At 35.2% G+C, this 13,586-nt stretch overlaps 1 protein-coding gene across 18 annotated transcripts in view; it reads right to left on the bottom strand.

The window, feature by feature from the left end:
* Ssdp (Sequence-specific single-stranded DNA-binding protein) overlaps positions 1–13,586 on the bottom strand; it is an 876,306-nt gene that overhangs the window by 202,293 nt on the left and 660,427 nt on the right. For 16 of the 18 annotated variants that reach the window (XR_008407936.1, XR_008407935.1, XM_053785328.1 and 13 more), the window contains 2 exons: positions 4,940–5,010; positions 4,455–4,649 (listed from right to left, as the gene is read on the bottom strand). Coding sequence is in view for 16 of the 18 variants with exons in the window: in XM_053785328.1 (XP_053641303.1) it covers positions 4,455–4,649; positions 4,940–5,010 (266 nt within the window). In the remaining 2 variants the exon portion in view is untranslated. The remainder of the gene's footprint in view (positions 1–4,454; positions 4,650–4,939; positions 5,011–13,586) is intronic. The other 2 variants (XM_053785340.1, XM_053785342.1) reach the window with 1 other exon arrangement.

Raw genomic sequence — 13,586 nt, 5'->3', positions numbered from 1 at the left:
TACTCAGTAAGCTTATTCCTCTATAATTTTTACAGTCTCTTTTGTCCCCTTTCCCTTTATATAAAGGGACTATACATGCTCTCTGCCAATCCCTAGGTACCTTCCCCTCTTTCATACATTTATTAAACAAAAGTACCAACCACTCCAACACTATATCCTCCCCTGCTTTTAACATTTCTGTCATGATCCCATCAGTTCCAGCTGCTTTACCCCCTTTCATTTTACGTAATGCCTCACGTACCTCCCCCACACTTACATTCTGCTCTTCTTCACTCCTAAAAGATGGTATACCTCCCTGACCAGTGCATGAAATTACTGCCTCTGTTTCTTCCTTAACATTTAAAAGTTCCTCAAAATATTCTCGCCATCTACCCAATACCTCCATCTCCCCATCTACTAACTCCCCTACTCTGTTTTTAACTGACAAATCCATATTTTCCCTAGGCTTTCTTAACTTGTTTAACGCACTCCAAAATTTTTTCTTATTTTCATTAAAATTTCTTGACAGTGCCTCTCCCACTCTATCATCTGCTCTCCTTTTGCACTCTCTCACCACTCTCTTTACCTTTCTTTTACTCTCCATATACTCTGCTCTTCTTATATATATATATGTGTATATATATATATATTTTTTTTTTTTTTTTTTTTTCAACAAGTCGGCCGTCTCCCATATATATATATATATATATATATATATATATATATATATATATATATATATATATATATATATATATATATATATATATATATATATAAATGTATTTATTTAATTTACAGTTCCTAATATATATATATATATATATATATATATATATATATATATATATATATATATATATATATATATATATATATATATATATATATATATATATATATATATATATATATATATATATATATATATATATATATATATTAGGAACTGTAAATTAAATAAATACATTTCTCTGTTAGGGTGTAGTAGCCTCACTAGCTGTTGCCCACAAACTAGAAATTTCTAGTGGATGAGGAGCATGACAGCAAGAGCTCACGTCACACCCTCCCTCACACAATTATTTTCACCACTACCTTCCCACATAATATAGCCAGGCATATAATAACTTCCACCATAACAATGAGGGATTGGTAAGCATATGTGAAGTCTTGAGTCAATTACAATGCAAGAGAGGGTGGAAGTAAATAGAAGAGTGAGAGAGGGAGGCATTCCAGCTGCTGTCTGCCCTTACACACTTATCCCATTCCTCCCACAACACACTCAGCCACAGCAGTGAAGTGGTGAATGTACGTAAGGAGTATTGTAGTAGATACGATGTGAGAGAGGGTGGGAATGAATAGGCAAGTGAAAACAAGAAAGAGAGAGAGACAGACCAGCTACTGCCAACCCCTATATTTCTGTACAATCTGTATGCTGCATAGCAGCTGTTCTATTTAATTAACATGTAAACATTAATTAAACAATGCTTAATATTATTTGTAAACGAAAAGAACAGTAATGAGTGCAAAACATTAGGTAATGATCTTAGTTAAAAATAAATAATATTAGAAAAGGAATACATATTATGGCTCTGGAATGCATCTCCAATTATATCTTGGGTGTCTAAGAAAAAATAGATTCTGAGTTATGAACAATCAACTTGCGAACAATTTTCAGGAACGAAATGTCTTAAGCAGTGGACCTACTGTACTGGAAATTATCATTATGGCATTAATGCATTTAGGAGTTTGGCTGAAACAAACACCAACTCAAAATAAATTTATGCTGTCCCATTTCCTTTGATTTTGCTAATGTTTCTATTTTAAATCACATTATAATGTACCATTGTTTAAATAATGAATCTCTGTTTAGATTTCCATAATTAAAGCATACTATAATGCATATTGGCATATATTTCCACATTATCATATATTATATCTCCCCCAGAAAAAATATTTTCTTGATATAATGTTTTGTTTCCAAGTTACAGCATACTATAATGAGTCTTTGTATATATATTTCTAGGTTACACAATGCTATGATATATCTTTGCAAATATTTCAGTTATAGCATACACTATCTTTAGAACGCGATGGCATATATCTGACAAGTTGGTAGACATAGACACAAATTCAAAACAGAACTTTAATTGTATTGATGTTTCACCTGAATAACATGTTTTTTTTTTTCAACTAGTAATCAAGCAAAGAGACAAAACTTAATGAAGATAACTGAAATCCAATCAAATCTGCACATAAAATACCAATCAGAAGAATCAGGGCACTTTTAGCTTAGCAAATCTTTCTCTTACAAGAAACAGAAACAGTTCACTGATGCCTCACATGCATACACAAGGCACACTGGCATCCCCAGTGCTCTCTGGATGCCTATGGCATCACCGCACCTGTTCCCACTGGACTTTACGCTAGTATATATAAATTTGCTGCTCATAAATTTTAAATGACTTGGAAAATCTTGTTACACAAGCAAAATGTCAAGATAATAAAAGTTCTGTTACGCAGTTATGCCTATTTCAATCATACTCTATGTTATAGCATGCCATAATATATCTTCACATATCAATTTTCAGTATACTTTATTCAAAGTGTTAAGTTTTAATATGAAAGTAAGCCTTTTTCTTTTAAGTTCATGCATATCAAAATACTTTTCAAAAAGACGATATCGACACAATTTAAGTGTGAAACTTTTCAACAGTTTGTACAACCCAATAACATATATGCTTACATTCAGTTAGTTATTGTACTGTATATCTAACAGCTTTAGGGGGAAAAAAAAGGCTATATAGTGTATATAGTGTAAGACTGAAGAATTAATTTTTTGTCATAAAATATTGTTCAAGGTTAGAGTTAACATACAATTGTCAAATAAGATAAGTATTAATTATAAAAACCAGTGGGCAACACCAATCAAAGCTACAAATTTAAATATAATTTTACTGTACTATAATTTTGCAATATTTCATAAAATGGTTCAAAGCATTATTTGATAGTTTAAATTTAATCATACTTTAAAATTCATATTAACATTAATTAACAGGCCAGGCCTGGGACTGGGCTACAGGGGCGTTCACTCCCAGAAATGTTCTCCCGGTATTGTTCATTTGACCATTAATAATGTATATACTTGAAACCACTTCCCCTCAATGATATTAGTGCATCGTTTCTCCAATTAGTATTAAATTTACAGTGAAAAAATTGCACAGACAAACATGTCACTAGTTTATACAATGTCTGAATAGTTCAGGTCTAAATGTGCAGTTGCTACATAGATAAGGCATTTTAGAAACTACTGTGAAAATATTCAAAATTTAATGAAAACCATTGTTTTTCAGGAGTACCACTCAGAATGCGATAAAATCTGGTAAGAAAAACTATAGCATGCTATACCATATGATAATATGGTCAAAATCACTAGGTAAATACTATTTACTTGATGGGCTCCTGCCTCTTATAACCATTACTTCAGATCATGAGGGAAATGATCAACAACAAAATTCCTAACAAAAGTAAAACCTACGCTGTGTGTATAAACTGATATGGTATTAATGTTTTATGCAGGTACTTCATATTACTTAAAAAATAAATGTCTAGTTTCCTTTAAATCATCTCCTGAGAAGAAAGAAACTGGCTTAATTGATAATACAAAGAAAGGCATGTTATGCCAGTTGCATATCATAGTAGAACTGTCACCCATATCCCAAGGTACAGTATCAGTACATGAGGTTATAATATGCATAATCCTAAGTTAATTTTTTAAATATACCTTATGATGCTTTGAAGGCAATTTTTTCACTATTTCTCTACGATACAAAATGTTAGTTTAAAAACTGTATGCTTATAGATGTTTCCATTACTGTATGTATTTTAAAACAATGTTCAATACAAATGCTTGCACTATCTCGAGAGCCTAAGAATTCATAAAATGAAAGCAATATGGCAGTACAGGTAATATGTCAAGTGACAACAGGTCAGGTCATACATGAAAGAACATGTGCTTCAAAGCCACTCTGTTATCTCTCAGCTACAACCATAAATAATATTTCAAGGTCATCTGGAGTCTTTACTTTACTATCATCTTCCTCTGCACATCCCTGACTAAACTATGGGACTAGTAACTCACTCAGTTAAAACAAACAAGGGAAGATGCTACTTAATGCACAAATTTTATGAAGAATCACATGGTAGATGTGAGTCTTAAAGCATTTGAAATTTTATACCATTCAAGAAAATGAAACATATTAAGAGGTAATTAGTATAATGTGTAAAACTTAATCTCTCAATATAAGAAATAGTGTCAAAACAATGTGAAAAGCAGTCACTGATAAATACATACACTATGTAATGAAATTATCATCATCATGAATTAAGAGTTATATGTGCATATAGCAGCATCCAGCATCTACACCTCACACAAGCAGAAGGACGGCCACAATAGCGCCACAGGAGCAACTTACACTCTCCGGAGGGCCCCCGAAGCCTCCTAGATTGTAGTCCCCCATACCGCCTCCATCATCTCTCGGCGTTCCAGGACCATTTGCAGGGGAGTTCTTCATGCCCTCCAAGCCATCACCATTCATAACAGGGCCCATGGTGTTAGGACCCATAGGGCCACCCATGGGCCCATCAGGGCCACTACCCAGGGGAAAGTCCTGAGAGAGAGTGCCACCCTCACCACATGCTACTCTTACATAACCATTCAACACATCTTGTTATAAACACTTGGTCATATGAACACATATTTATTTGATTCACATGACTTTCAGAAATTAATGCATAGACTGATCTGTTTGACAAGCATTCCGTTTTGTTTAGTTAATATCTTTTTGAACTTCCTTAACAAATCTATTTTTGGGGTTTCTGATATATGGTCAAGAATAAATGGAATTATACAATATCTAACTATATATAGGGTGAAGGTGTAGAAGAGGTTTGCACTCACCCCAGGCATCCCTCCACCAGGTACTGGTTTCATCATGGGGAACATCCCATCAGCTCCGCTACTCGATGTGTCTGCAATTATAACAACTGCCTTATTTATTTGCACCAGTAAAAGTTATCAATTATAGTATAAAAAAAAATGGAACTGATTACAAAAATATGACCTGTATATTAAAAAATAAAAACTTGAGATTCCTAATTACCTGTTTAATTTATGGTGCACTGGGTAAGCAAAATATCATTGACAGCACTGTATGGCAAAAATACTAACAAAATTTCTTTTCAACTGCAATTAAATTTTAAAGGATGTTATCCATTCATTTACAAAATTAAAAATAAACTATATCAAATAACAGTGCTACTTGAGCTATATCAGAGTAATTTAATAAAAACATCAATTTAGTTTTAATTAAATAATGTACATCATGCTAGCAGCATCAACCTGATTCTTTCAATATCTTGGGAGCTGGATTACAATAAAGATATTCATTTTAACAAATGTCTTGCAAATCATAGTGGAATAAATGGCAGCTGCGTGCATTACAAATGATATGAGACAAGCAATTCATACAATAGAGTAATAAAGCACAATTACACCTATCTCTGCATTATAATGTTTAGGTCACTGTATGATGGGAACTCATGTGGTATAAGCACAGACTTATTAGGTGATACAGAACAATATGATAGCAAATAATTCAATGAATAATCTAGTTTCTGTATTGCATAATAATACCAAAACTTTCCAAATTTTTGTTTTTGTTTTTAACACACCAGCTGTCTCCCACTGAGGCAGAACCAATGTTATCATTAGCTTTTAACATCCTCTGAAAATACTGTTGCTATCAACACTAAGAATAAAAGTACAGTATCAAGCCTTCAAAAGTTTACATTGACTATCACAACCCAACCTATCCTCCTAAGCAAGTATGTAATGGTATTTTACAAGGCTCGTGAATGAGTAAATTAGAACATTGATATTTTACTGTTATGCTTCCTAAGTCAATACAGTGGATCCCCCCATTTTCTATTCATAAAAAAAATCTTGCTCTAATGCATTATTGTATGTTATACAGTATTTGATTAATTGATGTTAACATAACATGACCTAAATAGTGCATACAGAGAAACTGGCCTAAGTGCAAAGCATAATAATTAACTCCGGCATTAAGAACACAGACTGGATAACCACAAATGGATACTTAAGAGCCATGTTTCTGAAAATCAAAAGAATATTGAAAAACCCAGAAAGGGTAATACTGGTGTCATTTTACTCATGTATCACACACTACCGCAAATCTGGGAGTGAAAACATCTATGTATTTTAAACACATATGTGCACATTCAATGGCCACTTTATTAGGTACACCCTTTTGATACCCACTTTGCCCCAGAACAGACTGAATTCTTCATCACATGGATTCAATAAAGGTGCTGGAAACATTCGTTGGAGATTCTGGTCCATGTTCAAGTGGTAGCATCATGCAGTTCCTGCAGATTTGTCAGCCGCACATTCATACTGTGAATCTCCTGTTTCACCACATACCAAAGGTTTACACCAAATTCTAACACAACCATCTGCATGTTGCAATTCATCAAACCAGGCAACATGTTTCTTATCTTCAACTGTCCAGTTTTGGTGAACCTATGCCCACTGTAATCTCGTTCCATTCTCAGCTGACGGGAGTGGAATTGTGTGCGGTCTTCTGCTCCTGAAGCCAATCCACTTCAAGGTTCAACATGTTGTGCATTCAGAGATGCTCTTCTGCATAGCACTATTGTGAAGCGTGGTTATTTGAGTTACTGTTGCCTTTCTGTAAGTTTGAACCAGTCTGTCCATTCTCCACTGACCTTTCCAATTAACAAGGCATTTTCACCCATGAATTTGCCACTTACTAGATGTTTTGTCTTTCACATCTTTCTCAGTAAACTCTAGAGACTGTTGTGCATGAAAATCCCAGATCAGCAGTTTCTGAGATACTCAAACCACACTGTCTGGCACCAACAATCACATTTCTACCCCATTCTGATGTTTTGTCTGAACAAAAAATGAACCTCTTGACCATGTCCACATGCTTTAGCCATTGAGATGCTATCCTGAGATTGGCTGATTACATATCTGCATTAACCAGCAGGTGTACAGGTGTACTTAAGTGGCCATGGCCAATGAGTGTACACACACACACACACACACACACACACACACACATATGCACACAAACACGTACACAAATATATAAGTTGTGTTTCACACCAAATATACAAACATACAGTGCTATGTATAATTATACAGTTGCCCCTGCAGAGCAAACATATGTAGAACACAGTTTCAAATAACAGTCATAAAAGTACAGTACTGTGTAAGCTTCCTTGCAAAACTTATAAATTATTAAAGGTATTTCAAATACCTAAAAATGAAAAGTAGCAAATAAAATACTCCACTACTGTTCAAAATAAAAGAAAGACAGGAAAGTAATCTTGAAGTAAAGACCAGTGTTTCTAACTAGTGTGACAAATTAACCACATAAACAACAAAATTCCTCAGAGGGCAACATGACTTTAGAAATGATTATTCATGCCTAACCAACCTTTCACACTGCTTATGATAAACATCAATAATACCGTGATGTCTGCACACTTCTGGCAAGAGACTGAATCAATGATGATGAATGTGTTTCCTCCGCTTTTGGGTCATCCTACTTCAGTGGGAGACAGCCGGTGTTAAGAAGTATTAAAATACTGGATTTATACTCATTGCATGTCAAACAGATGACCATAAAGTTTATAGAGCCTCATCGAATAATATTAGGAAGTTTCTCATCATGCCCATTACTTGCACTTCCCAATATCTCCAATGATCTTTATTTTTAAGATTCATCCTATGCACACCTAAACACACCACATGCCTGAACCACTTTGGCAAATCTTTCAAGTACGTATTGTGTCTATTCTCATTTAAGGCTATGTTTTCATGCATTTCTTAATTTCTCAAGAATTCAATGTTCTGAATACTTTATCCTGTGTTAGTACTATATTCCTTACCAGCATCTCAACCATATTTCCATTTACTGCCTAACTTTTTAAAATATCCTCCCACCATAAAAATACAGACTATATACAGTATATAGGAGTGACCTCTTTTAGAAATAATTTAGATTGTTCCAGTGATCATATGCAAAAGGAGGTAAATAAGTGATGAAAAAGAAATAAAGACAAAGCAGAGGAAAATGTTTAAAAAAAAAAAAAAAAAAAAAGGCCACTAAAAAATCAAAATGAATGTGGAGAATGTATCACACCAATTGCCAATATTATTATTTTCATGGAAAAGCACTAAACCCAGAGGGATTATACATCTTGCAGGGAATGGGAGGCAATTAGTTTAGATCCAAGAGTAGATCCAATTCCATGGCCCAAGTGCCCTTCACTGACATTTAAGACACCCACACCCCTTGAAGGGCATCAGATCAATAAATGATACTGCATTGCAAATGCTTCCACACCAAAAACTATTAACTACACAATTTTTTACAAACAGATGTTAGTATTCAACCTCTTCACATCATGCATTACACAGTTGCTTACCAACTAGTGGCACATCACCATTAATAAATGAAACTGCTCATACAAACTGTTGCATTACCATTTTGAAAAAGAAGCATTGAAGTTTTATATCTACTATGAATTTCCCTAAAATCATTATTAGATAATGATCTGAACTGAATATTTTTGTGTTGATATATGAAAGTATTTTGGCCTAGGCATGTCAAATGGGGTCAAAATCACTCCAAACACAATTCTTGCATAATTTGTGAATTGAAGCAGTTAGCCAGGAGATCCTTTAGCAAAAATGTCAGAAAAATAAAGGACGTGAATTTAAGAGTATACCTGTATTTCAAAATTTTCTACTCAGATTAATGATTCATTATCATATTTGATGAAACCTACACGATAACTAAATGTAAAGCTCCAAACTTACACCTATATTTCATTACTACAAATAATGACAAGTCGGGAAAAGGAGTGAACAAACCAAATGAGAGACTGCAGGGCCATCCTAAGATTATTCACAACATTATCCAACCTAGCTGCTGCTAACTGTAAATCTCAGCATGAAGGACTGTTTCTCTACTTTTTGTATAACAGTACGAATATATTTGGTTAATCCATCATTAGTAAATTTACATTCATATTATTATTTCAGATCATACAAGATTCTCTTTGTTTCTCTGAGCCCAGCACTATTTTGTAGATCCGACAGGTTGTGGTTATAATCTAACATATTTTGACTTATTGTCCTGTTCATAAAGCAAGCCAACTTCATTTCTGACTTCTCATTTGATGCCCTGAAAATCTTCTATGGACTATTTAACTTAAACTGATTTACTACACTGACTGTGATTTCCTCCTTATTTTCTTGTGCATCACTTTGCCATGTAGCATTCAATGATTCACATATATCTAGCTAACTATGTGACTTTTTTTTTTTTCCAACAAGTCGGCCCTCTCCCACCGAGGCAGGGTGACCCAAAAAAGAAGTAAAATCCCCAAAAAGAAAATACTTCCATCATCATTCAACACTTTCACCACACTCGCACATTATCACTGTTTTTGCAGAAGTGCTCAGAATACAACAGTTTAGAAGCATATACGTATAAAGATACACAACATATCCCTCCAAACTGCCAATATCCCAAACCCCTCCTTTAAAGTGCAGGCATTGTACTTCCCATTTCCAGGACTCAAGTCCGACTATTTGAAAATAACCAGTTTCCCTGAATCCCTTCACTAAATATTACCCTGCTCACACTCCAACAGATCGTCAGGTCCCAAGTATCATTCGTCTCCATTCACTCCTATCTAACATGCTCACACACGCTTTCTGGAAGTCCAAGCCCCTCGCCCACAAAACCTCCTTTACCCCCTCTCTCCAACCCTTTCGAGGACGACCCCTACCCCTCCTTCCTTCCCCTATAGATTTATATGCTTTCCATGTCATTCTACTTTGATCCATTCTCTCTAAATGACCAAACCACCTCAACAACCCCTCTTCTGCCCTTTGACTAATGCTTTTATTAACTCCACACCTTCTTCTAATTTCCACACTCCAAATTTTCTGCATAATATTTACACCACACATTGCCCTTAGACAGGACATCTCCACTGCCTCCAACCGTCTCCTCGCTGCTGCATTTACCACCCAAGCTTCACATCCATATAAGAGTGTTGATACTACTATACTTTCAACATTCCCTTCTTTGCCTCCATAGATAACGTTTTTTGACTCCACATATACCTCAACGCACCACTCACCTTTTTTCCCTCATCAATTCTATGATTAACCTCATCCTTCATAAATCCATCCGCCGACACGTCAACTCCCAAGTACCTGAAAACATTCACTTCTTCCATACTCCTCCTCCCCAATTTGATATCCAATTTTTCTTTATCTAAATCATTTGATACCCTCATCACCTTACTCTTTTCTATGTTCACTTTTCAACTTTCTACCTTTACACACATTCTCAAACTCATCCACTAACCTTTGCAATTTTTCTTTAGAATCTCCCATAAGCACAGTATCATCAGCAAAAAGTAACTGTGTCAATTCCCATTTTGAATTTGATTCCCCATAATTTAATCCCACCCCTCTTCCGAACACCCTAGCATTTACTTCTTTTACAACCCCATCTTTAAATATATTAAACAATCATGGTGACATTACACATCCCCGTCTAAGACCTACTTTTACCGAGAAGTATTCTCCCTCTCTTCTACACACCCTAACCTGAGCCTCACTATCCTCATAAAAACTCTTAACAGCATTTAGTAACTTACCACCTATTCCATATACTTGCAACATCTGCCACATTGCTCCTCTATCCACTCTATCATATGCCTTTTCTAAATCCATAAATGCAATAAAAACTTCCCTACCTTTATCTAAATACTGTTCACATATATGCTTCAATGTAAACACTTGATCTACACATCCCCTACCCACTCTGAAGCCTCCCTGCTCATCTGCAATCCTACATTCTGTCTTACCTCTAATTCTTTCAATTATAACCCTACCGTATACTTTTCCTGGTATACTCAGTAAACTTATTCCTCTATAATTTTTACAATCTCTTTTGTCCCCTTTCCCTTTATATAAAGGGACTATACATGCTCTCCACCAATCCCTAGGTACCTTCCCCTCTTTCATACCAACCACTCCAACACTATATCCCCCCCTGCTTTTAACATTTCTGTCATGATCCCATCAGTTCCAGCTGCTTTACCCCCTTTCATTCTACGTAATGCCTCATGTACCTCCACCACACTTACATTCTGCTCTTCTTCACTCCTAAAAGATGGTATACCTCCCTGGCTAGTGCATGAAATTACCGCCTCCCTTTCTTCCTCAACATTTAAAAGTTCCTCAAAATATTCTCGCCATCTACCTAATACCTCCCTCTCCCCATCTACTAACTCCCCTTGACAGTGCCTCTCCCACTCTATCATCTACTCTCCTTTTGCACTCTCTCACCACTCTCTTCACCTTTCTTTTACTCTCCATATACTCTGCTCTTCTTATAACACTTCTGCTTTGTAAAAACCTCTCATAAGCTACCTTTTTCTCTTTTATCACACCCTTTACTTCATCATTCCACCAATCACTCCTCTTTCCTCCTGCCCCCACCCTCCTATAACCACAAACTTCTGCCCCACATTCTAATACTGCATTTTTAAAACTATTCCAACCCTCTTCAACCCCCCCACTACTCATCTTAGCACTAGCCCACCTTTCTGCCAATAGTCGCTTATATCTCACCCGAACTTCCTCCTCCCTTAGTTTATACACTTTCACCTCCCTCTTACTTGTTGTTGCCACCTTCCTCTTTTCCCATCTACCTCTTACTCTAACTGTAGCTACAACCAAATAATGATCCGATATATCAGTTGCCCCTCTATAAACATGTACATCCTGGAGCCTACCCATCAACCTTTTATCCAGCAATACATAATCTAATAAACTACTTTCATTATGTGCTACATCATACCTTGTATATTTATTTATCCTCTTTTTCATAAAATATGTATTACTTATTACCAAATTTCTTTCTACGTGATTTCTATGTGATTATATTACTATTATTAATCTAATACGGATTAGGAGATTTAGACATTTTGTGATGCATACCAGTGAACAGTATAGTGATTCTGAGTTTCTGAGTTGAACAAGGCACTGGATTCTAACTGTTTTAACATTGTACTTATGATGTCTAGTGACTTTTATATGGGAACTGTGAAGAGAAAGATTTCACAAATTAAGAAAAGCAAAAACTGTGTAAAGAGAGGTTTCATGTGTACTATGTAATTTTCCATTTGCATGATGCAATTATGTACAGTAGACTCCAGGGTTACACAATACCCAAAAATGTAAATTCAGCAACAAACTACTGAAAAACAGAAGCTGTAATCTGATTTGTGTTGAAAACTCCCCAACACAAGCCATAATTTGTGGGAGGCTCAGAATCACACCTTGTCATCACACCCACTCTACCTACACTGCTTTCTAGAAACGTGGCGACAATGACTCGTTTATTCATCAAACACTTTCAGATAAAGTATTACTATTACCCTATCTTGTGTCTGGATATTAACTACAGCACCCAAAAAAAATACGAGGGATGCTGGGGAGTCAAGAATAAAATTAAAGAGTGATGACAATTCTGACAATTTCTAAGAAAAATGAGATATACTTAGATATACTTCAAGGTGTGTTGTGGAGGTGAGAGGAGTGCACAATGGCTAGTAAACAATAAATCTGTAGTTACATACTCCCTTGCTTTTAACAGCCCTTTGCCTACCCTAGAAGTATATATACAGTTGTTGAATATGTTGGCGAGTGATAATAAAGTGAAAACATTAAATAAGAAAGCTGTGAATGAATGAGCTTCACTACAACACAGTTATTGTTGTTGGGGGATAGTTTTGAGGGACACCACAGGTTATGCTGTACTGAGCCTTACTTCCCAGTTTTTGTGGAAGGAATATACACAAGCAACTGGCTTACCCTAGACATTAGAATGGTACATGGCGGTTTTAGCTGATAATGCCTGCTACATGTCTATACAGGCATTGTTCAAGGATACATTAACCCTATATACACTTGCCTATCAACAAGCAATAGGAATCAGACTTTAAAGGTAAAGATGTTTCTCTTAGCTTTATCAGCCTATTTTCAAAAGAAATTTTCTGCCTACTTTGGAGATTCAAGGAACATAACCTTGAATAATGCTATTTTCAGTAAAGCACCAATTTTCAGGAACATAACACATGCACTGTACAAGATATACACCATTATTCTGTTAAAAGTGTAATTTTAAGCAATGACAAATAAATTAGTGATGCTTGTCAAATATTTAGAAAAAATAATATTGTAATATCTGTGTGCTAAGCAAAATTCACATCTCTTCCATATCACTCACAACAAATTCCTAGAACCACAGGTAGTGTATGGGATATATAACATATATTCATTTTTTATTATTCATATTATTTGTATATATCATTTTAAATCATACTAGGTATGATATTTAGAGAGCAAGCATAAGATACACATCAGTCTATCGTAAAATTGTCTGACACGCATTACCAGGCTT

Source organism: Cherax quadricarinatus, chromosome 35 (assembly GCF_038502225.1).
Source record: "Cherax quadricarinatus isolate ZL_2023a chromosome 35, ASM3850222v1, whole genome shotgun sequence".
In the NCBI taxonomy this organism is placed as follows: domain Eukaryota; kingdom Metazoa; phylum Arthropoda; class Malacostraca; order Decapoda; family Parastacidae; genus Cherax; species Cherax quadricarinatus.
The sequence above is the reverse complement of the archived record's forward strand: the minus strand, read 5'-3'. Positions and strand labels throughout refer to the sequence as shown.